This window comes from Dermacentor albipictus, chromosome 4 (genome assembly GCF_038994185.2).
Source record: "Dermacentor albipictus isolate Rhodes 1998 colony chromosome 4, USDA_Dalb.pri_finalv2, whole genome shotgun sequence".
Taxonomy (NCBI): domain Eukaryota; kingdom Metazoa; phylum Arthropoda; class Arachnida; order Ixodida; family Ixodidae; genus Dermacentor; species Dermacentor albipictus.
Window position 1 is genome coordinate 14114585 of NC_091824.1, and position 25958 is coordinate 14140542.

The following is a 25958-nucleotide window of genomic DNA, read 5'->3' on the forward strand; positions in this document are numbered from 1 at the left end:
AGTGAGTGGCACGCGGTAGTATTGCCTCGGAACACCAGGTGCTGGCCTAGAAGCCGCGTCAGATCCTTCGGGAGTCTGGCAGGCGTATTCAGGCATGTCAGGTGAGGGTGGCGGAAGTCCGGCAAGTCGACGGCTTCGGCGAAGTTGTAGCAGCGTAGGCTCCGTGGTTACGAGGTGTACCCCGCACCGTCCACCAATTTGTTACAAGCACGGGGAAAAGGGGTTTATTGAGGCGTGCGAGAGCAGGAACGGCAGGCTACGAACAACAGGAATGGCCGCTGCACAGTCTTCGTTCTCCTCTTCCCCTCTCTTCTTGATCCCCGCGTCCCTTTGACGCGCTTGGACGTAACAATATGTATATGAAACCGAACGCACTAAAATAATAAACACTAGAGGACCATCAAACGTCAACAGGTGAAAAACGGCAGTTCACTTTGACTGAAATACTAAAAAATTGGTCATTCCGCATTCCGATAAAGAAATACAAAAGAAACAAGTATAGAAGAAGTATGTAGAACACTGAGAATAAAAGCAGACATAATAAACCACAGGGACGAAAAGCGCTAGACACCATACGCGAGCCGATCAAAGACGGCGTCTCAATTTTGACAAAAGACGCTCGACAGTCGGGCATTTCACAGTATCGGCAAGAAGTGCGTTCCACTGGCTGACTGTCCTAGGAAAGAAATAATTCTTGAAAGCGTAGGTTCTACAAGTGTATTGTTTCACTTTTTTGGAATGATTTTCATGCGTAATCCACCGAGTAACAGGTTCGATATATAGGCTATCGTTTATTCCCAATTTATTATGGTACAGATGATGCATATACTTGAGTCGTTCATGAAAGCGTCGTAACTCTAAAGATCTAACTTAGCTTTCTGTACGAGAGTGGCTGTCAAAGTGTTCCAATTGTACGAACTATATAAGAATCTATATGATATTTATTTATGTTTTCGAGTTTATTAATATTAGTCTCAGTATAAGGATCCCATACAATCTAAACATATTGGAATAGTAGCCTGATGAAGGTGCTGTAAGATATAAGTTTTATCTCTTGGGTGGACTACCGAAGGGTTCTTCTCAAATAACCGAGTTTTTGCATAGCCTTTTTTTCAATGCAATGTACATGCTCTTTCCATCTAAGATCACTGGTTAGAATTACGCCTCAGTATTTATTTTTACTGATGGTAGCAGGGAACCATTAATACAACAGGGTAAAGTCAGAGGTATCCTTTTACGTGCTATTGTCCTTGCTACTGTTTTTTTTTTCATTTGCCACGAGCTGCACCAGTTTTCTATTTTAGCTAGCAGTGAATTTAGTGGAGACTGATCGGTTGGATGTTTATTTCCTCATAAATTATGAAGTCATCTGCAGAGAGCTTCATTTTAGTGGGCACTTCGATCACTATATCATTAATGAATATTAAAAAGGAAAGCGGCCCAAGAGCAGAACGCCGCGGAACGCCCGACCCTACCAACACCGAGCTAGCACATACACCTTCAATTGACACTATTTACGCCTCAAAGAAAGATACGCCGCTATCCTGGGAAAGTAATGTGTCATTTCTAAGTATTGGTTGCAATTTTAATAATAACTTGCGGTGGGAAATGCAGTCGAATGATTTTTCGAAATCTAAAAAGATGATATCTACTTGGCTCTGTTTGTCCATAGCTGCGGCCCAGTCATGTACTGACTCAAGTGGCTGTGTGACCGTCGACAGACCCTTGCGGAAACCGTGTTGCCGAGAATCTATTAAATTGTGCTTTTCAAGAAAAGTAGATATCTGTTTAAAGACGATACATTCCATAACCTTTCCGCTGGTGCACAAGAGAGAAATCGGTCGGTAAGACGTAAGTGGTGATTTGTTTTCTTTTGGCATTGGTGTGATTGTGGCGTATTTCCAATCTTTTGTAATCATGCTTCTGACAAAGATTTTCTAAAGATAAGGGTCAATTACTTAGAGCACCATTCGGCATACTTGAAAAGGAATGTATTTGGTATGGCATCAATTTCTTGCGATTCTTTAGTGCCAGTGTCTAGTAATAGCGATAGAACGCCTTCTGATATAAATATGTTATAAATAGGTAGGCTGGTGTTATTTACTGTAAAGTGGGGTTTCTACCATCGTCATCTATACATACGAAGCAGAAAAACTGATTGAAAGAATTTGCTATTTGAGATTTATCAGTCACAGTGATATCTCCAATGCACATAGTGGTGAAGGGGTCCTTTCTAGATGAAAAATGTCGCCAGAACTTTATTTATTTATACTTTATACAAGTACCTGCAGCGCCACAAGGGCATTATTGCAGGGGGGGACAAATTGAAGAAAAGTGAACATATGAAAAAACTTGATACAGCAGAGCACAGGTGGTAAAGTAACAAAATACGTAACATAGATGAGTCATCTCGACGGCAAAACGGTCTTGTGAAATGCGGTGCAAATTTGCAAGACAGAAATGGAAAGGGTACACTATCGCATGAAATGCAATGCCAGCCAAATGATATAAAGAAGGTGATTAAAGAAGCAATACAAAGTTTGCAATAGAAGCAATACAAAGTGATATTAGCAGGTGATTAAAGAAGAAATACAAAGTTTGAATACCAGCACAAGGACAGCAGAGGCAACAGAAGGGAGAACTGAGCGCTAACTTCCGAAAGTTTATGTTCTTTTCAGAAAGCATAGCAACATGTATAAACCCACACTAGCACACCAACCAAACGATAAATGCCGTGAAAACGCAATACCAAAATTCAACGTGGCATCGGCAGCTCGAGGTATATGACCTTCTTGTGATGTAGCGGGTCCGTTGCTATGCATTCTGAAAAGAAAATAAACTGCTGGAAGATAGTGCTCTTCTCTCTCTTCGATTCCCTCTGCGGTCCTTGAGCTGTTATTCAACCTTCAAAGCAAGTTTTATCAACTAGCCCAGTCCTGCACCCTTCTTGAAAGAAGAAAGTTTTCACCGTTATGTTGTGGTAATTATGTCTTTCACTTTGCATACATGCGTGAAGCTGTTGACGCATGCTAGTAAGCTTCTTTAGAACATTAGCCACAGAGGGGCGTTGCTAGACCTGTTATTATGCGAAGCATACTAGCCGCACAACCGCGCTCTTCCTTGCTGCGCCGCGCACGGCCGCGTAGCTACCATTCAGGGTATGAGCCATTGTTCATTGCTGCGCGTCTCATATGTGGTTGTATTCACTTTTAAGTTTGCTATGTTTGTTATTAAGTTGCTTCTATTATGCGAAGCATACTAGCCGCACAACCACGCTCTTCCTTGCTGCGCCGCGCGCGGCCGCGTAGCTACCATATGACGTCATAACAGCTGCAAAAGCGGAGGCTCAACTCGTGCGCTCGTTTGCGGCCCCGTAGCTACATAGCCGGGTCTCAGCCCGTGCGCTCGCCTGCATGAGTTGTTTCTTCGTCTAGCCGAACCAAATATAGCCAAGTAACAGCAGTTCACCAGGCTAAACAGTGGTTCAACAACTAAAATAAAGGCTAGTATGCTTCGCATCCTGGGCTTAACCTTAGCTAAGCCACAGCCATTTTTTTTTCGTTTTCCGTTTGAGGCGCACAATTTCTTTGGTGATCCAGGGTTTAGTATTCTGCACAATTTTGCAACTACTTGGCACATATTCATTTACACATTTTACAAGAAGATTTTTGAAGAACAACCGTAAACTGTCGATAGCGCTTATAACGGGAATCGGAAAAAGAGCCATCCAGCCCATTCAAAATCCCGATGTCATCGGCACGTGTGAGGTTCGCAAGTACACGCTTTCCTTTCTTGCATTTCGTGACGGCGTAGATTTAAGAATACCATCTTGTGATCAGATATTTCTTCGATGACCGGCACTTCTTGATCACGACGGAGCAGTTCACCAGATACGAAAAATGAATCGCAGATAGAAGCGGTGCCATTTAGAAAGTGCATAGGTTGCCTGACTAGCTGAGTTAAGTCACGGAAAAGAGTGATGCCAGCAAAAGGCTCTGCAAAATTTGACAATGCTTCCTGGAAATCTTTGGATCACTCCAACGACGAAATATTAAAATTGTCCCCTAATAGTAAGTTGCATGAATATTTTTTACACTCACATAGAAAGCAGTTCAGTTTATCAAAGAATGGGTTGTCTACATTAGAAAGCCTGTAAATTGCTCCTACAATTAGATTGAGCTCATCCAAGCAGATTTTAATAACTACAGACTCAATACCAGACATGTCAGGCAACCTAATGGCTTGCAGTGCTTCTCTTAACAGTATGGCAAATCCGCCACTTCTAGATCTACTTTTTCGGAGGATTGGGTAGCCTGGTCACGTTACTTCAAGATCGCCGATATTGGAGTGTCCCCAAGTTTCGGTTATAATTATTGCATGGGGTTCGTACGTTATTATTATATTCTCTATACCTTCCGATTTATTTGCTATGCTCCGTGCGTTCAGGTTTAAACATTCAACGAGTTCTTGCGCACTAGTTCGAGTTCATTGTTTCGGTGCTTCTTTCCTGGGCTGAGGCCGTTTGCCTGCGCGATTCCTCTTATTTCCAGCGTCATCTCACTCAAAACGCTCGTTCTCGGCTTTAAATTTCTCGTAGACTAATTGAACCTTCCCTCCTGCGTATTTGAACCTTCCTGCGTCTGCGTATTTGGTACTGAAAAGTCTTCTGAAATCAAAGTACCCGTATATTTGGCAAAAATAAAGGGCATGTTATGGTCAATATGGAGGTAAACTTCGAAGCTAGGGTTCTAATTCTGACATTTGTAGCATGTGACCCATGTGAGCCATCTGGAGTTTTATCAATGTGCTTTGCGAACAAAGAATTTATCCCGCTACCCTGAAAGAACTATGAACTCAACGAAACCAAATCTAGTCATTAGAGTTATTATATAAGGGGCGCGTTGTGAAGCAATATAATGCGTTGCATGTATACCCTCCTCCTCAGCAGCTGTGGCGGTGCTTTTCAACAGATTCACTGGACATCCACAGTCGCAGGGCCGGGATGGCGAGTCAATTATTTTTTGTGAATATTGCAAGTAATTTATGTTTATGTATATTTATAGATATATCCTCGGCCATCATATCGCCTAAACTAATTATACATTCATGCTGTAGACGCAAACAGCAAGTACAATTCATTTTTCAATTATTCAAATACTTTGCAGCAAATGTGCATCTTTTATGCGCGCTGTAAGTATTCGGCAGGATCCGAGACCCCCGACGGGCACTCATTGCCTTTTGTCCCCGTATCATCTTGAGATACTATATGGTTGCAAGAGATAAATGCAAATTCAGATCATTTTTCTGGCCCCGCTGGTTTACCATGTGTGATTGATTAATAGGTGCCTGTCTGGTAGATATATATATAACTGACAAAAGCATTTCCAGGCTATTTCATTTATTGCAACAGTAACGTCCAATATATGTATGCTTTTTATGTATGCTTTATTTCCACAAAAACAAAATACAGCTTTGCGGGGGTAAAGTGGGGCAAAAAGCTGCTCGTAGCAGCTTGACCAGCCCCGAATACCCTTAATACAAGAAAGGAAGGGAGCAGCAGAGCGGAAATACAGGTTTCCCAAGTACTTACATATTCAAGCGCTACAACATATCATGCATACGCTTCACAAATCAGGCGAGGAAGAAAATGCAACAAAAGCAAGATGTGAGCAAGCAAGCAAAAACACAAAATGTCACTGCACTTCAAAAGCATATAGGCATTGTACAACTCGCATATGAGAGAAAAAATCAAGAATATCAGGAGGAGAACAAGCTGAAATATCAATTTTATTAACAATAAGATCGTTTAATAACCAAGGTAGCCTGGAGCACAGCGTTTGTGATCGAAAGTTTGTGCGCGATTTTGGTGCGTGCCAGTACTCTGGCTTTCTTGTGCTGTATGGAGTTTCGTGTAGTTCTGAGTTAGCCATAGAAGTAATGTAGTTTATGTTCTTTTTCTGTTCATTTTTACACGCAAGCACTAAACGATACTTTAAAACGCCCTGTACTTTCGGTCTGTTAAGTTTATGAAATAAATAAGCTGAAGGGAAATCGTGTGGTTTATTGCAAATAGCGCGAAGAGCCTTCTTTTGCAGTATGTACAGCCTGTTGATATTTTTGTCAAAAGTGGTAGCCCAGACAAAACAACAATGATTGAAATGGCTGGGAAAAAGTGAATTATATAACAAGCACTTAATAGAGCGAGAAAGCTAGTTCAAGGAATAAAAAAAATCCAGTGATTTCTGAAAGCTTACTACCAAGAACATCTATATGGCTCTGCCACGTCATAGTATGTTCAAAAAATACACCTAGTGATTTTACCGAGTGCACAAGCTGAATTTTAGAATTTTTCATTAGGAAATCTTCCTCGAAAGTAATTCGCGTGTTCTTAGCGCGAAATAACACCGCCTTAGTTTTTTGCGAAAAATAGTCAAACCGTTGTCAAATCCCTATGTGTATAGTTCATTCAAAACTGAATTAGCTCATATAATCACTTCGGCAGGGCGGTTAGATGAAAAGAATAACGTAGTATAATCAGCATAGATTACGTAACGTGTATCAACATCGATGTTTACTAAATCGTTAATAAAGATATTAAAGAGGAAGGGCCCTAAAATACTGCCCTGGGTATTCCTACATTGATCGACCGAACTTCAGATGTAAAGCCATTTACTTCTACAAACTGCTTTCTGTGACCAAGATGCTACCCAATAAAGTCAAGTGCATTGCCGCGTATACCGTAGTGCTTTAACTTACAAAGCAAGAGATCATGATTTATAGAATCGAAAGCTTTTCAAAAATCGACTAATACTCTAAATGTTAGCAAACGTTCCTCAAAATTATTTAGAATTAGTTCTTTCTGTGCAAGCAAAGCTAGCTGTGATGACACATCTTTCTGGAAAGCGAACTGATGCGTAGTTATCAAGTTGTGCTTGTCCAGAAAGTCTGATATTTTTCAAAAAAATATTTTTTCCAAGCACTTCGAAAATATAGGGAGAATAGACGCAGGTCTATAATTAGGTAAAGCAGTTTTGGCACCTTTCTTGAAAAATGCAGCTACTTTTGCCGTCTGCATTTTATACGGGAACACACTGGTACAACGGCAGATATTATAAATATGGGCTAGTATTGGAGCGATTGTATCTATTACAAATTTCACAGGCTTGATTTTAATGTTATCAGCATCGCAGGAATTGCTATTGTTTAGTGCGGAGAACAGTAAAATTACTTCTGAAGTGTTTGCGGGACGCAAAAGAATTGAATGCACACAGTACGTTGTAATGAAACGGCAGGCGTTTTCATTCACATTTCGTTTAGGTACATTAGTGAAATAATTATTATAACAGTCGGCGAACTTCTCGTCAGTTATGCTCCATTGGAAATTATACGCAACCCTGCCGCTGAATTGAGCACTCTATTTAGCAAAGAATTAAGCCAATGCAATATCTTATTGCTGTCATGGCTGCAAGATGCGAAGAATTGGTTATAAAATATAGTTTTTGCAGCACGTAGTTCCTTTGCTAAGCCATTTCGAAATCATTTAAACACTCCTAAATCATCAGGATCCCGAGATGTGATGAATTTATTGAATAACCAAGCCTTTTCTTTTATCTTTTTGAATAAATGAACAGTTTCCCAGGGTTTACGTATCCATGAAGGAGCGGATACTTTAGGAACGGAAGGAAAATGTTTAACATAATAAGAGATGAACGTTTCCTGAAAAGCACTGTAAGCGCGATCAGCACTTGTAGCAGCAACAACACTGTCCCACACAATGTGACGTAAGTCATTGCAATAACCCACTAGCCGTTCTTCAGTTATAATTTGCGAGAAGCAAACTCGTTCTGGTGATTTTTAATCTTTCCGTTTGACAGTGAGAAATACCGGCATGTGATCACTCAAGCTTGATAAAATAGTGCCACATTGAACAATGTTTGATCCGTAGTTAGTAATAATCAAGTCAAGGCATGTGGAGGTACCGCAGGTAATTCTGGTAGGAGTATTGATAACATTGGAACACCTATACATTTTAAAAGCAATTCAAAGTCACGTGTGATATTGCAGTCAACCAGCATGTTTACTTTGAAATCGCCACCACAAATAAGCTTATACTGGAATTCAACAATGTATTTTAATAAGTTCTCAAAAAAGATTAAAAAAAAAGCCTTGGAGAATAACTCGCGGTGGTCTGTAGACAACAGAATAAACAGTGCGCGCATGTAACCCTGACAATACCTCGTAGTCATCGTTAACAGAAGAAAATTCTTGAACACAGTTGACATTAAATGAATCGCACACAATTAGGCTAACCCCGCCACCTCGCGAGTTCATTCTTGATCTTGAAAAGCACTCGTACTTTCGCGGACACCAGGGGACCGTACAATCACTGTACCAAATTTCAGAAAGCAATATGAAATGAAAACGAAAGTTTAGGTTGCTGAAAAAAATGTCAAGTTCATCCTTTTTATTTTTCACTGACTGGCAGTTGATATGTATGCATCTAATGCATTCACCGTTCTTTGAGCTTGCATTATCATGAAGATGTTCGAGTATCCCAACATCATCATTTTAACTACAACTTACTTTCGCTCCTATGCCTAAAAAACGATCTTATTCAGATCTGCAGGCGACTTTATCAAGTGTACGCGATCGCCCTCACTCTTTCTTAGAAACACTTTTCTAGCGCGGTGCCGTGCAAAGCGGAAGTTATTTACACGCGCCCATTCATTTGCAGCTCTCACGAGCATTATATTTTGCGCAGTCAGGTTTTCCGTAATAAACATTCCATGCTGAGCCCCTGACAAAACCCTCTTTTTGATCAGCCATTGTTCCCTTATTGACTGGTTGGAAAAGCGTATGATAATGCCGCGAGGCCTGTCGCCTCTGGTCTGAAGCCGGTGAATCGAGGTAACAGTTTGCTCAGTCAAAGGGGCAAGTTGCAGTTTTGATGCAATGACATTCATTTTATCTGTAAGACACTCGTTGTTGTCTTGATTAACACCGTGAACCTCAATATTTAGTTTTCTGCTGTGGTACTCAACTTCATTTATCGAGGAGCGCACTGAATGCAATTCTGCGCTCATGTTTTGCTCCTCTAGTTTGCAAAATTTGTTCTTGAGCACCTTTAGTTCATTGTCATGTTTCGCAACGGCCTCGATAATTTTGTCATATTTGGTTGATAACAGACTCAGCGATTCCTCAATATCGTTTACCGTTTGCTTGAGGGGCAGTAATTCATCAAGTTTCCTGCTTATCTCGACCAGCATCGTGGCTATTTAGCCACAGTTTCCTTTGGCACAGACTAGCTCTGTCCTACTTTCCCCTACGACATGACGAGCAACGCCAAGATTTCCTATAGTCTTCCCCTTTACACCGGTACGTTCTCTCAGAAACTCCGAAGCATACAGTTCCAATATGGTAATAGGCTAAACACTCAGAGCATTCCATAAATTTGTCATCGTCCTTAAAGGCACTGCGACACTTTCCACACTCTGATTCACCTGAAGGACCCATGACGACAAATAGCAAGCAGTGATTATTTAAATGCAGGAAAATAAGGGACAAGTTTCAATCACAGAGATTGTTCAATGGCAGCAGCAGCAGCAGCAACAAGAAAAAGTACGACCGAACGTGTGCACAATTAACAGAAAAAGGCCATGTGTAAGAAGCACAAACCTGTAAAAGGTTGCAGAGCCACGTTAGATTGCCGTCTGTATTCCGCTGCCGCTGCTGCCAAATGACCAGGAGAACACAGCGCAACCCATATAAGTAGCAGCAGAAGGGGACCCTTGTGACCTATCCGCAGGATGCGCGTGATTCGTGGTGAAGGATAAGCCAGGCGCCAGGTAGATGAACCAGTCTTTAGGCACGAGGAGTAGCAGATTATCGTGCACATGCTCTTTCCATCCAAGTGGTCCGGCATTCCTGTCTCCAGATCAAAAAGATGGCCCCAAGCCGGCAGGTGCGCAGCAGAGAAAATTCTGGAAAAGGTTGCAGAGCCACGTGAGATTGCAGTCTATATTCCGCTGCAGCTGCTGCCAATATATATATATACAGAGAGAGCGCGGGAGGTCAGATCACCTGTGGTTTGCGCCCCTCACCCCCCTCCCCACTCTAAAAATAGTTGGTATGCCACTGAACACGAATTTAACGTAGCACAGAAACTTTCCATAGCGTTTCCCCTATGCTAGCAAATATTTCACCTCGCTTGTAATTGTCATTATACGCCAGGGCCGCAGCACAAGTTTCACGCCGCTTGTAAAACGCGCTCATACCGCTCCGGTTCATACAGCATGCGTAACCTATCGTAAAAGCCCACCTTTCTGGAACTTTGCCTATACATTAGCGCGCCCTTAATTTTTCACAAATATGAACAAGGTGTCCAGTTTAGCTAACCGAGCACTTCGGAGAAACAAACTGTGAGCCTCGTATGACAAACGAAAATTGGGGGAAAACGAGGGTACCGTAATTATTTACAACGTTACATTGAAAAAAAAGTACCGTATAGTTTCAGAATAGATTACGCAAAATATTCGCCCTATTTTGACGGAATGTGAAGTTCGTACCTCGTACAGTTTTTGTAGTTGTCTGGAAAACACCTTTAGGTCCTATGACAACTTGGAACTGACCCGCCGTATGACAACTTGGAACGCCTGAATAAGTAACTCTCTACAAAGACTGCAATGAACCCACACAGATTAAATGTTTGTAGCTCGTCACTAAGAACACGATTCCTACTGCGACGAAGTATAAACGCCGTGCCTCTGATAGTTTGCAGAGGAAACTGGGAAAATCAAATAAATGCCCTGTAAAAGCCATAGACGACGGGATAAAGCAGGTATTCAGTAAACCTCCTAAAAGCACGTAAGTAACCTAACAGTTCAAACGTTTGTATTATATTACCAAAAAAGGTCCCCATTGCCTCAAGCTATTAAGTCTCTACTTTTTTGCTTCTGCCAGGGAACTCATATGTTGAAACAGCCTACTAAAAATGAAATGGACAAATGTCAGAAGTGAAACATGCTGATCGAATAAAATTCGAGGCAGTGTTGTAATGGTATTGTATTGGCTCTCCCCGTTCGAGTGTGCGTTTTTCCTTAGCGCAAGAAATTCAAAACGAAAACACGACACAATAAAGTAGAAGGACGGCGCAAGACAACCGCTCACGCGAAGACCAACTTGCCCAACTGTCGACGTTTCTGAAGGTCGTTTTACAAACATATATAGGATAAGTGGCGAATAAACGATGAAATTATACAGCCTGTGGACATATACCGTGTGTCACAGCTAACGGCAGCCAATCTGTTCGAGGGAAAAAAATATTTATAAAACATCGGGCAAGATACATAATTAAAACCGGTTCGTCAGAGTTGTGAAGACGGAACAACGTAGGTCTTAAGACTGTATCTTGCACCATGCCCTCTTAATGTTTTAGTTGAATAGTTTGGCTAGCGTTAGCTATGATATCCTATAAGTGATGCAAATTTTTCATTTTTGCAGAATTATAAAAAAAATTCTTTGTTGCAGACAAAAACATTCTAGTCATGGAGCTGGGTTGTTCAGACAGGCGCGAATTACTTGCAGAAGGAATCAAAGCACATGTTGAAGAAAGCAACAGAAATTGACAAATTAACTTTTTCATTAATTTATTTATTTCACATGTTGAAATTCACGAACTATAGCCAAGGAGTTTGCAAGGCGTAACACGTGGAATGAATTTCCAGAATGACAGCAGTTGGCAGTGCTAGTTGAACTAGCAGCACGCGCACCTAGTTACCTTTACGTTGAAGTTTTTATTGCCGGAATTTGAAGGAGCTGTCGCTAATTTAGGACATGAATAAATGAGTAGGTGCGTCAGAGGTTTTCCAAGCAAAGAACCTCCAATATTTAAACGTCGCACATTCCCTTTTCCAGGAGGAAATAGCTGCACAAGACATTTCACTTAAATGCAATCACCATTGTCTATCGTATATGAAGTCTGCAGATGTTGCAGCTATAATCGGGGAGTTCACTTGAAGAGTCAGCTAACTTGAGCAATTCCGCAAGCGGCGAATTCAATTTTTCGCACTTTCCCCCTTTCACAAAAGCAAAACAGGTTCTCTAATTGCGTGAAATAATTTCTTCTCCTCTTTCGTGTGTTATAGACCTCGTTGTTGTCGCTGCAGGCGATACCGGCTGCTCCATGGAGAGCGGCGGAATGCACTCTCACCGTGCGCACCAGCGACTCCTGTCGCCATCGGCGGCCCCGGAGAAGCGAGACGAGCCCCAACGCAGGGCGCGTGTGGAGCCGCCAAATGGCGAACAGACGGGGCCAGCCTTCGTTCAGGAACCTCCCAGTCGGGTGGTCTACCTCAACACCACGGGTGCCTGGATCCACTGCCAGGTATGTGGACTCTGCACTTTTGATCAAGCACGGGTGGCAGCTTAGAATCTAAAAGATCAATGATAGCAGGCCACGCAAGCTATGCCGCTGGCGTCTCACGAGCAAGGTGTGTGGTGCAACTTCTCGCCGACCTTTATCCATATATGTTAAAAATATAATTTATGAGGTATTACGTGCGAAAATCACGATTTTATTAGGAGGCACGCCGTAGTGGGGGGCGTCGGATTCATTTTTACCACCTGGGGCTCCTCGGCATATCACTGTGAGCCGGCCTAGTTGGAATTGTTTCATTCACAAGCGCTCATCGTTGTGTATCTTTCTTTGTCTCCGTTTGTCTAGCGCAAAGTTTCACTATGATTGACTTGGCTTTCGTCTCGCTAAGCCTTGTCAGACGTGCAAGGTGCTTTGCGGACATAGAGACGCATGGAAGCGACCATATCCACACGTACATCAAGATCCGAGGATTGTCCCCTTCCAAAATACGGGATACGATCCAAAGAGTGGACTGGTCTAAATTTCAGTCCATCATGGAAGAACACTGTGACGCCAATCAATCTTTCGTCTTGGAAGAGGCTATAAAGAGCGCGGTGCAAGACACTAAGCGTACTCTCACATGCTCTTCAAAACTGACGGAATTCGAAGTGGAACTAGAACGACTTCGAGCAATCCGAAGACGTGCTGAACAAAGATACCGACGTACGAAGACAATGGACAAGTTATGGATCGCCAGACGGGCGCAAAAGAAAATCCAGTGCCGGTTAGACAAGCTGGAATCGCAACATTGGACTTCCTTCTGCGAGTCGCTAGATCCACGCAAGCCGTGATATCAACTATGGAGAACGGTGCGCGGTCTCCGGACACTGTTCGTACAGCGATTCCCATTCAAGGCTCTTGCCCTCTCTCAAAAGAGATCAGAGCTTGACGTGGCAGAGGATTTCTGCGCCATATTATCCGGCCAAATCACAGCTACAAACATTCTATCGCCTTCGAGTAGTTGCCTGCCACCACGTGATCACCGCATGGATCTACCCTTCTCAATCCATGAACTTAAGGCAGCATTGCTTTGCGTAGCCGCACATCAGGGCCAGGACCTGACGGAATTTCCTACCGAGCTCTGTGTCACCTGGGGGAGAGAGTAAGGGGTGTTCTCCTTAAGTTGTACAATGAATCTTGGAGAGATGGCACGCTACCAAAAACCTGAAAGACAAGTCGCCTTGTTCCACGGCTGAAGACTGGCATGTCGCCGTTGGAACTCTCATCGTATCGCCCGATCGGTTTGGCGAGCTGTGTGGGCAAAGTAATAGAAAGGATGGTCCTAGGACGTCTGGAGTGGTACTTAGAGTACCACGACGCCTACCCGGATGCCATGGCGGGCTTTCGATGTGGTCGATCATCGATCGATAAGGTCGTCGACCTGGTCACCTACATTCAGCATGAGAAATGCTGTAAGCGTCTCTGCGCTTCTTTATTCCTCGACGTTAAAGGGGCCGATGACAACTTTACGCATGAAGCCATCGCAGAGGCTCTCGCAGAAGTAGGAGTGGGTGGTCGGATGATTCAATGGATACGGATCTATCTCTCCATGCGATCCTTTTTTGTAAGCACCGAGGAAGGCCTTACTTGTCTACATTATAGCTACCGCGGCATCGCCCAGGCACGGTGTGCTTAGCCTTGTATTATTTCATCTAACACTAATTGCTCCCCTTGAGTACGTGCCAACCATAGTAAGGCTATCAATGTACGCGGATGACATCTGCATATTGGCCTCTGCAGTAACACGCCTACAGTTGCGGGCGAGAATTCAGAGCCGCCGCACAAACTGCTATCTACCTCCGTAATCAAGGCCTAGAAATTTCCTCCGAGAAATGCGCACTAGCGCCATTTACGCGCAAACCCATGGCAAACAACAGCGTACTGATAAATGGCCAAATAATACTACAGGTCTGACCGTACAAGTTTCTAAGTGTCGTAATCGACAGGGACTTGTCATAGAGCCCTCACTTGTCATACGTGAAAGAACGGTTGACAGGCATCTGCCACCTGTTCAAATTTTTCGCTGGCAAGACCTGGGGAATGTCGACAAGTGCCATGTTACAACTGTACAACGTGTTTTTTCTAGGATTTCTGCGATACGGCTTGCCAGCAAGAACCAACACAGGTAAAACGAATCTACACACAATACAAAGTCTTCAGGCGCAAGCGCTACGGATCTGTCTAGGCCTGCTTCAGAGTGCTTCAACAGTGGCTACGATAGCAATCGATAGAGACCACCTTTTCAAGACCCACATTGCAGTTGAAGTGCTATGGACTCATACAAGGCATCTAGCCAGGACTCCTCGTCACCTTTTAGCCTCTCTACCAGCGGACAGACCACACGCATCTTTCAGCTAAACGATAGCCGCATAGGATGAATCATTGCCAGCTTGTTCAACTCCGGTTGCGAGGCCTTCAATTCATCCATTCCTCGCCAGCCCTTAAACCGCTCACGCTACCATATTTGTTCGAGAATACCGTCACTCTACGCATATTACAATGATGGATCTGTCCTTCCAAACAGCTCCGCGGCGGCAATCATCACACCAGCGAAAGCTTGAACAACCAAATTTAAGACGACCCACACGACAATATCGACGGCAGCAAAGCTCGCAGCGCTCTCTACTGCCATTCACCACATTGGTGATGAACCATCACGCAAGTGGACGGTATTCTGCGATTCGAAGGCGGCACTGCAGTCTTTACTGTCACCTTCACGACACGGACTGCCCGAACAATTAATATTTCATATTACAGAGACGTTACACTATATAAGTGATGAAGGCCACGAAATAACCTTCCAGCGGCTTCCAAGTCACTGAGAGATTATGGGCAATGAACGGGTGGATCAAGCTGCCCGCACACCCCATGCTGAGGAGCACCACGTCCCAATTCCACTTTCTAGAACTGACGCAGCACGGAAGCTCTGCCTACTTGCTCGGCACTGCACCGCGTCGCAATGGAATCAGCCACATTTCGGAAATACGCGACTGTACTCACTTGATCCAACATTAAGTCTTCGAGCGCCATCACAGCTTCGCCGTGGAGACGCCACGCTTCCATATCAACTGTGGTTGGGCGTTGCCTTTACCAAAGTCTATGCATTTCGCATAGGGACGACCGACACCACAACCTGGGACCAGTGCGGCCATGAAGAATTGATTGAACATATTTTGTGCGCCTGCCCGCAGTACAGACCACAGAGGGAATGCCTTCGCCACGATCTTGACTAGCTGGACGACCAGCCGCTATAGGAAAAAAAAAACATTTTACACCATCGAAAGGACAGAAGAAGGCCGTGCAGAAGAAGGCCGTGCAAGCACTATTGCGCTTTTTGCGATTTACAGGCCCTCGTGAACGTCTTTAACTGGAACGCCTTCTGTGTCTGTGTGACTCCGTGTGTGCGTGTCTTTCTTTGTAACGTTTTCCTTTCTGTCCTCCTTCTAACCCCTATCCCCCATCCCCAGTGTAGGGTAGAAAACCGGATACTGATATCTCGTTAACCACCGTGCCATTCCTCTTTATCTCTTTATCTTCACGATGATTCTTTGACGTGCATACAATGCGCGGTACTTGGGTGTTTTTGCATTTTGGTCCGATCGAAATGCCGCCGCCGCGGTCGGGACGCGATCCTACGTTGTGGGGCTTAGTAGCGCCAAGCCTTAGCCGCTAAGCCACAATGGCGGATTATCTTGGCATGTGTATAGTGTTGTGCGCAACATCCTCCTAACCTTTATCCCACCAACGCGCTTTGGGAGAGAGCCTTGGCCAGCTCCGACCTCGAGGATCAGCAACGGCTGATTGCGAGAGCCCAGGACGCGGCCAAAACTCAAGGCGTTCTGGAATGAGGACACCTCTCCGAAGCCTCACTTATGTAATAAACATGTTTATTCTGTCTATCTGTCTCTCTCACTCTTGTGACTCCATGACCTTGCTTCGTCATACAACATTTTTACAATGTTATTTTATGTTTATTGTGAAAAGAGTAGCCGTGACCGTTATAGCGTGAATATGTATTTCTTTTATTTTTCATTTCAATAAAAACTATGAGTTTTCTAACACTTGTGGGAGTTTCCACTTTCTGATACATTTCGCGATGGCTAAGCAATCCACGCTTACTCAGCATGATAGTAAAAAAAAAAAAAACGTGCCTAACAAGTTAGACCGGAAATTTATAAAAAAGCTGGCATAAAGTGGATTGGAAATAGGAATGAAAGATACTGGAACTGCTCTTGAAAACAATGGCCAGTATAAAACCTAACGCCAAGAACTACAAATGCTTCAAAGCACTATGTTAATAGAACATCGGATAAAAAAATGAAATAAGCCGTCGGGAACGAACGAAAAAGGCCGGAGGCCTAAACTTTAGGCATTATAAAATAAAATGCAGGTATTTCTGTATAAATGTCTATGCAAAAGTATATGTGTACATGTCAGGTGATGTTTCTCGCGTGTTGGCGCCTATTAGATGCGCGTTTTAAAAATGTTTCATAATAAGTGTTCCATTGATGCCAAAAAGAGCATCTGCCGCGTCCGCAAAGCTGATCTATGCACTACATTTCATGTGGGTGCTTCCTGCTTCCTGAGCGATGGTACGACGACGAAGACACGGCGATGACAGCATGACAAGAGATCTACGATTATGATTTTGTGATGACGATGGCATAAAACTGGCGGCATAATCACGATTGAATGACGAAAGCCCAATTACGATAAAACGATCAAAATGGAATGACATGGATGATTGAAGGATGCGGTGTGGCGAGGACTGAATGACGACAGTGGGACGATGGTATTCAGTGAATGACCATGGCAACGCGACAGCGCGTCACCACGACCTGACAACGGTATAACGACGACTGCGTGACGACGATGGTGTGGCTACCACTAGAGTGGGATGTCGAAGGCTTTGCTGGAAGACGCGACAACAGCTTTTCTGTAGCGCACACTGGAAGCATAAAGTGACTATGTTTCTTTTTACCAAGTTACAGGGCACCATTCTTCCGCTTGATGGAAACGGAAGCAAAGCCTTCTGATTTTCAGGTGAGTAAATTCAGCAAACATGGCTATCATCCCAAGAAATTAGTGTTATATCCAAAGATCTAATGCTTTTCTTTCACTAGGAAGTTCGAATGTAAAATTCCAAGTGTCAGAACGCACCCTGAAATAAGTTAAACTGTCTTCCGCCACAGCTTCCAAACAGTCAGAGGGCACCAACCTTAAAACGATAAAAAAATTCTCTACCTATGGAACGCGCAAAGCACTCTATCATTTTTAGCTGTGACCTCCATTAGTCATTTGTCAAATATAAACAGAAAAAAATCTTGCACAATACAAGAGCCACAGAGGAATCTATACAGATGCCTTGTTTCTGGATAAAGTGGCGGTCTCGAAATTGTACTATAGTCGACGGCTTGATGAACAGGTTTCAAGAAAAACGACGACACATTGCACAGTTAACTGAATCGTATTGTGTGAAGTAAGAGAGCAAATTCCCGCAAGAAGCGAGATGAAATCATCAGGTATATGTGTCACCTACTTAGGACGAGCATCTGCCCCCCGGCCATAGAGTGCACCTTGCGAAACGGCCCAAAAATACAGCGTCGAGCTAACTTTGCAGAAGCATGGGTTGTTGGCCAATGTGCGACATGGTGTATTAGCAGGAAAAGGACCGTTGTCTATCCGCAGGTCTTGACTGCCTGACTGACGCATAAGAGCGTCACCAAAGTGGCAAGATAGTGGATTGGCGAAAGGTCGTTGCTTACTTCCGAGATCACCACCAGACGTTGCTTAAAGATGGTGGTTTCGTCGTGCCCCCCAATGAGACTTTTAGAAAGAAAGCCCTGGAAGCGAAGGAAAAACACATCGAATCCTCATGCACTTTAACCAAAAAGGCAGAAACACTTGCCGTGAAAAAGTTGAACGAGTTGAAGTTGGTGAATCTTGCAAAAGTAGTGAAGAAAATGATGCAATAGAATTGAATGTGTTTATTGCCGCAGACACGTGAAGTGAGCTGCAAGTTGAGAGTGATAGTAACCGGAGATAGGTCAAGGCAGAAGGTAATCGGGTTGTCCCTACAGCACAAACTAAACTTCCTGGACACACATGACCCGTTCGGAACTCGCAGCTCGATGGACTTGGCTGCAGTTCTGCAAGAAGGACAGCTGGGGGCACCTAGTGCTGTATCAATCGACATTGAAGGCCTATACTATTGTGTGCCCCACGACGAATTGCCCTTGCCATTCGAGAAATTATTGATGGAAACAAGTGAGGTCAAATTTGAGAATGATTGTGGTGTCAACGATGACATGTTTCTTGAGTCGCTGACTGCATTTATCGTAGACTATATTTCAATTTCGAGACCCCCACATTACCCTGAAAGAAGGCATCTGTGTAGGTTCGTCTGTGGCTATTGACGTCGTACGTAAGACTGCGCTGAGCACTTTGAGCAAACCTATGGGACCTGGCGGAATGAAGGTCCACTCGCATATTCTTCTGAACAGCGACACCACTGTTGGTGTCATCTACAACGGGGGCGTCTCAATCCCCAACGCTCACTTGCCTATTCTAGTAAAGGCAACCGTTGAAGGCTTCTCCACACTCATGTGTCCCGACTCGGTGCATCCCGCTGTTTGAAGGTAATTTTTAAGGGGGAATGTCTTCCCCCACACGTCAATGTGGGCCACTTTACCTGCCCCGTGCAACCATTTATCGGAAGGCCACTCCAATGCCGCAATTGCATGAGGCTGGAACAAGTGAGCGTTGTGTGCGAGAACACAAGAATTTGCCCGCGCTGCACAGAGGCACCCGTTGCAGACTCCCCGTGTAGCCACGCTTCAAAAATGCCCCAGTTTTATTGGGCTTTGGGCATTGGGCCCAAAGGACTGCCCCAAAATGGAGAAGGAAAGGGAGGTGTTGAAGCAGATGACGAGAAACCATTCGTCTCGTCGGGAAGCTGTTGCGGCCCTTAGAGAGTGACACTCCCGACACTGCCGGACTTCAAAGAACGCAGATGCCTCCGTGACGAGTCCGTCACATCCTACAACCCCTCTTCCTCTGCCCCTTAGGCCTGGCGAAGTCGAATCTAACTCTGACAACAATGGATGAATGGATGTTGGATGGATGTTATGAGCGCCCCTTTAGAACCGGGGCGCTGGGTTGCGCCACCAAGTTCTTGCTACTATACAGCCTAATGTCCTACCTAGGTTAAACAATAAAACAGAGGAAAAATACTATGAACTACCCCACCCAAATTTTATGATCCCTTATTTCGAACTGTGCTTTTGTACGTCTCCGTTTTTTGTAGTTTCCTTCCTTTTCTTCCACCAATTCCTCAATCGCTTCTTACTAATGCCTATTGCGGACATGTTTGCCTTTCCACTGCTGTCGCTGAACCCGAGTGCTTCAAGGAGGCCAGTGGCACCTAAATCGACCACTGGGTAGATGTCTTCACATTCCAATAAAACATGCTCCATAGTCTCCAAAGGTTTACCGCAGCAAGCACATGCTTCTTCTTCCGTCTTATATATCGCTTTTTAAGTGCGTGTTCTAAGGAATCCCGATCTCGCTTCGAAAAGTAACGATCTTCCCTTGGAGTTATCAATAATGCTTTCTTTCCTGATTTTGTTTTATCCTCTTAAGCAGTTACTCATGGCAGGTTTCTATTCCATGGCCACTACCCATGAGATTATTTCAGTCTCTCTGACTTTCCGCTTGACCTTCTTTATTGCTGTGTTGCCCGCCCTACAGGCCGCATACTTGCTGGTAAGCTTCCTAGTTCTTTTCCTCCACTGTGAATCAATCTTATTGCTGTACAGATACCTGAACACTCTCCCAGCCCATTTACTTTCTTCCATTTTCCTCAGCCGTTCTTCATACTCAATTTTACTGTGAGCTTCCCTCACTTCGGAACAAGCCCAGCCCATATCACCCTGCACAGCTTCATTTGTAGTTTTCCGGTGAGCTCCCAATTCGAGGCGACCCACTGACCTTTGGTTCCCATCGAGTCCTGATTATACCCCTCATTTAAAACAAACAGCCACATTTCCAAAAGTAAGTCCTGGAACCATTACACCTTTCCACATACCTCGGAGGACCCCGTAGCTATTGTATCCCCATAGCACTCTGTGCTTCATTATGGCTGCATTTCTTTTCCTCATCACTGTTGTTGTTTTTCCTGCGTTTCCATCTATCTATTGCCTTCCTTTATCCATATACCAAGACATTTATATTCTGTTACCCGAGGTATTTGCTGGCCATGTATCTCCATTGTCTGTTCACTGTTTTCATTGAATACCATAACACCTGATTTTCTAACACTAAATTTAAAACCTAAATTGTTACCTTCCTTCCCGCAGATATTAGCCAGACGTTGCAAATCACTTTGCTTTTTAGCTAGCAACTAGCACAAGGTCGTGTTAGTTAGCATAAGGTCATGCCGGACAACGCCAGTACCGAAGCTTGGCCCACGCTACCAAAGCTACAGCCAAGGCATATGTAAACTGGTAGCGAAGCTTCCATAGAAGCCCGCATGTCAAGAAAATGGCGGCAAGTTGCAGCCGTTACCATCTACGTATCGGGGGTACAACTAACAGCAAACAAAAAATAAGAAAATAAAAAGTAACGTCACAACTGCAAATGGCAGTCACGTGAACATCTTGTTCTGCTTGGCTCAAATCTGTGAATTTATTTAGCGTCCGGCATTTCGACCGCTACGCCAGCAGTTATTTTTCGTTTGAGGCTGATGCGAGATCGGGACTCTGGTCAGCCGAAGTGCCAGTGTGTCATTAAACTGTAGGAGTGGTATAGGTTTTAATGTGAACATTATTAGGCTGTTATTGACGACAGTTGCTCCAGTAGGCACCTTAGGAAGGTGAGCGAATAGGATGAAAAGGTGCAACTGCCCGCTCTGCCCCGCAGTTCCGCAGATGTTTCAAAAGAATCTTCATTCGTCTATAATATAGCAACAAACATAAATGACCAAACAAAACATGTTTCAATGAATAAAAGTACTATGGCCAGCACACAGTCGTAATGTTAGCAACATGTTTATTTATTTATTTGTGATACCCTCAAGGTGCATAATTGTACAATGCAGAGGGGAGGGGTGACAATACATTTCAGGAGTAAAAAATACAGGATTAGTTCAAGGAATTTGCAAGGAACAAAAGCAATATAAAAAAAACTAGTAATGCATTCATAACAAATAACAGAGGCTTACATAACATGAACATACAGAAAGAGGGCACTTTAGCAAGCAGACAATGTTCACGAAGAAGTATATAATTATGCCATTTGCCACCATACGTTATTATATGTTGATTAGTGCATTCTTAAAACGAGTGGGGTCACTGATGCTTACTAATGATGTAGGTAGATTATTCCAGTCGACTGAAGTCCTAGGAAGGAATGATTGTGAGCACGCGACGGTGTTATGACGGGATACATTAACTTTATGTAAGTGGTCACGACGAGCCGAATAATAAGGCGCAGGTTGGATCCAAAGAGGGCGAAGACATGCGTTGTGGTAGTAGATTGTATGAAAAAGGGAAATGCGCGATTCTTTTCTGCGAAACCTTTTCACAGAATCATTCGCAACTTCGTGCGACACCATGTATTCATATCCAAAGGTTATCAGATAACATCGCCCCACATTATCATTTACAACATATTTGACTTACTAATTTTTCTGCCCGTCGGACACTCAAAGCCTTTGCTACGGAGAGCGAACGAACATAGCGCGACGTTTCTTTCCGGAGCGTTCCGCATTCATCGTCACGACGAGACACAGCACGTCGGATTGCCGCAGCCTCAACTTGCACGATAACACAAAGCTACACTCACATCTTTCGCCAATAAATTCCGTGCGTTGCGTCACGCAAAATTTGAAGTGCACGCTACACATTGAACAAACACGCAATCAAGAAATTCGGATGAAACCACCGCGTTCGAAAGAGCAACGCCATTTCGCACAACATAATAGCTGGTTTGCACAGTGTTGCCGAGTTTTGCGCCAGAATCACTGGTTGATAAGGCTCACCAAGAACGAAATAATAAATTGTGAAATATAAAAAAATGTACTTCTGTTGTTTTAATGCAGCAAAAATATTTGAATCGGAATATTTAATTGTATGACAGTATTCTGATTAAAAAATTTTGAACACTTTTTTTCACATAGCTTTTCTAGTTTCAGTGTTTGTCCACCCCTCACCAAGTAGCACTTTATTGGTGTACCACTGACTGATACCTCTGGCGATAGGTTTTTGCATGCTTCTTGTTCCAAGCTTCGCGACCTAATTAGATGGACCTTCCTACAGCTACTGCAACAATTGAAGCCATAACTGAAGCAATCGCCGGAGCAACAGCCAATGGCACAGCTGAAGCCATATCTGAAGCCTTAGTTGAAGCCACAGTCAGCGCCACAGCCGATGCCACAGCCGGAGCCACAACGGACGCCACAGCCGGTATGTGGGAACGGCTGTGACATAAAGTAACATCAAAGGATACAGCGCACCGCGGTAGACTCCAGAGCGCGGACTCCCGAAAAATTGTCAATTATACAATTTATCGCCAAGCAGTTGTGACGCATCGGTACCTCGTAAATACCCTTCGTGTGCTTTTCAGCGAGTTGCATACTTCGTCAGCGCGAAGTGCAGGGTAGGTGCTCGGAGCCTTTAATCCAGTGCTAGCAAGTCTCGAACAAGCGCCGTGGCTCACCCGCAGCCATGATGATGGATATCATCAAAGCCGATCACCAGCCAAGGTACTTGACTTTGGTGTCATGGCGCATCACTGCACATACAATGATCACTTCCTTCCTCTTTTCGTTTTACTATTGCCGTTTTCCTTACCCCCAGTGTAGTTTAGCAAGCCGGACGCTCGACTGGTTGACCTCCCTGCCTTTCCCCTGTTTGCTTTATCGCTTCTCTCTTCCCTTAGCACTCAAGATATTTCTAAGTTTGACCAAGAGCTAGTTGAGGTCACAGCTAAAGACGACAGAGTGCTTCGCGCGTTTCGCTACGTAGATGATTTTTTGATCACTTTAAGGTGGGAGCCCTCTAACTGTTTGTAAATTTTGGCAGAATATATTTAACATATTTCAAAAGTTGTTCTGACACTTTCAATTTTACCTTTAAACTTCGTAAGGAAAAAAGGCATCAGGTTTTTAGATATAACAATAACTTTTCTAGGTGACAGCCACATTTGCCGAATCTACTCATATAGAATTGACAAAGCTTTGTTTCCATTTGAATCAAGCCATGCTAAGTTCAAAAAATTAAGTATAGCCACTTTACATTTGCGGTATGCGCAGCAGAAAAGCTGATATCACATCTTCCCGGAAAGCGTTGACCATCAAGTTCAGGGGCTAACTGCAGCGGGTTTTCCTGCACAAATGCTTAAAGCGGTAGCTGAGAGCCTTCGTGTAAAGCATGAAAGGCAAAATGAAGGTGACCGAAAATCCAGCAAAACATAAAGAAAAAATAAAAGTTTATGCGTTGTGTCTTATTCCTAAAGTGTTGCACAATATCAAGGAAGTAGCGCCTTGACATGGTGTACAATTAATGTTTTCTGCACTGTGTACACTGTCAGGACTGTGCACCCGCCTTGAAAATACTGGAAAGAACCGAGAGGCCTGCAAAAGGCAAGCATGTGAACGAATAATTTAAGTGCACAACGCATGTTATGTACAAAATCCCGTTGAAGTGTGCTACAGCTTATATTGGCCAAACAGGCCAATGAGAAAAGTAGAAATGAGAAAATATAAAGTAGAAACAGACAGGAAAAAATGGCGTGCTCATCAATTTAAAGAATTTTTTACCTTGTTAAGAGCATTGCGTATACGTCGGCGGTTTGATGGTCGAGGGATAACCCGTTTTTTTTGCAATATATGCCAGTTGCGAGTCCAGTATCGTGGAATCCATCGGCCGTGATTGTGGTGTCTCTTCGTTGCGGCATGTTTGTGTCTCAATATTTCTCGCGTGTTTTCTCAAGTGATCATCCTCATCATCATCATCAGCCTGGTCACGCCCACAGCAGGGCAAAGGCCTCTCCCATACTTCTCCAACTACCCCGGTCATGCACTAATTGTGGCCATGTTGTCCCTGCTAACTTCTTAATCTCATCCACCCACCTAACTTTCTGCCGCCCTCTGCTACGCTTCCCTTCCTTTGGAGTCCATTCTGTAACTGTTAATGACCATCTCTTATCTTCCCTCCTCATTACGCGTTCTGCCCATGCCCATTTCTTTTTCTTGATTTCAACTAAGATATCATTCACTCGCATTTGTTCCCTCACCCAATCTGCCATTTTCTTATCCCTTAACGTTACACCTATCATTCTTCTTTCCATAGCTCGTTGCGTCGTCCTCAATTTAAGTAGAACCCTTTTCGTAAGCCTCCAGGTTTCGGCCCCGTACGTGAGTACTGGTAAGACACAGCTGTTATAAACTTTTCTCTTGAGGGATGATGGCAATCTGCTGTTCATGATATGAAAATGCTTGCCAAACACACCCCAGCCCATTCTTATTCTTCTGATTATTTCAGTCTCATGATCCGGATCCGCAGTCACTACCTGTCCTGAGTAAATGTATTCCCCTACAACTTCCAGTGCCTCACTACCTATCGTAAACTGCTGTTCTCGTCCGAGACTGTTAAACATTACTTTAGTTTTCTGCAGATTAATTTTTACACCCACCCTTCGGCTTTCCCTCTCCAGGTCAGTGAGCATGCATTGCAGTTTGTCCCCTGAGTTACTAAGCAAGGCAATATCATCAGCGAATCGCAAGTTACTAAGGTATTCTCCATAACCTCTTATCCCCAATTCTTCCGAATCCAGGTCTCTGAATATCTCCTGTAAACACGCTGTGAATAGCATTGGAGAGATCGTATCTCCTTGCCTGACGCCTTTTTCATTGGGATTTTCTGGCTTTCATTATGGAGGACTACGGTGGCTTTGGAGCCTCTACAGATATCTTTCAGTATTTTTACATACGGCTCGTCTACACGCTGATTCCGCAATACCTCCATGACTGCTGAGGTTTCGACTGAGTCAAACGCTTTCTCGTGATCAATGAAAGCTATATATAACAGCTGCTTAAATTACGCACATTTTTCTATCACCTGATTCATAGTGTGAATATGGTCTATTATTGAGTAGCCTTTACGGAATCCTGCCTGGTCCTTTGGTGGACGGAAGTCTAAGGTATTTCTGATTCTGTTTGAAATTACCTCAGTAAATAATGTGTGGACAACGGACAGTAAGCTGATCGGTCTACAATTTTTGAAATCTTTGACATCCCCTTTCTTATGGACTAGGATTATGTTAGCTTTTTTCCAAGATTCCGGTACGCTCGAAGTCATGAGGCATTGCGCATACAGGGTGGCCAGTTTCTCTAGAGCAATCTGCCTACCATGCTTCAACTAATCTGCTGTTACCTGATTCTCCCCAGCTGCCTTACCCCTTTGCATAGCTCCCAAGGCTTTCTTTACTTCTTCCGGCGTTCCGTGAGGGATTTCGAATTCCTCTAGACTATTCTCTCTTCTAT

The 25958-nt window shown here is 43.8% G+C and overlaps 1 protein-coding gene across 2 annotated transcripts in view; it reads left to right on the plus strand.

Moving 5' to 3' along the window:
• LOC135917152 (cell adhesion molecule Dscam1-like) overlaps nucleotides 1–25958 on the plus strand; it is a 1023231-nt gene that overhangs the window by 203665 nt on the left and 793608 nt on the right. For both annotated transcript variants that reach the window (XM_070536836.1, XM_070536837.1), the window contains exon 4: nucleotides 12165–12382. In XM_070536836.1, the coding sequence (XP_070392937.1) occupies nucleotides 12165–12382 (218 nt within the window). The remainder of the gene's footprint in view (nucleotides 1–12164; nucleotides 12383–25958) is intronic.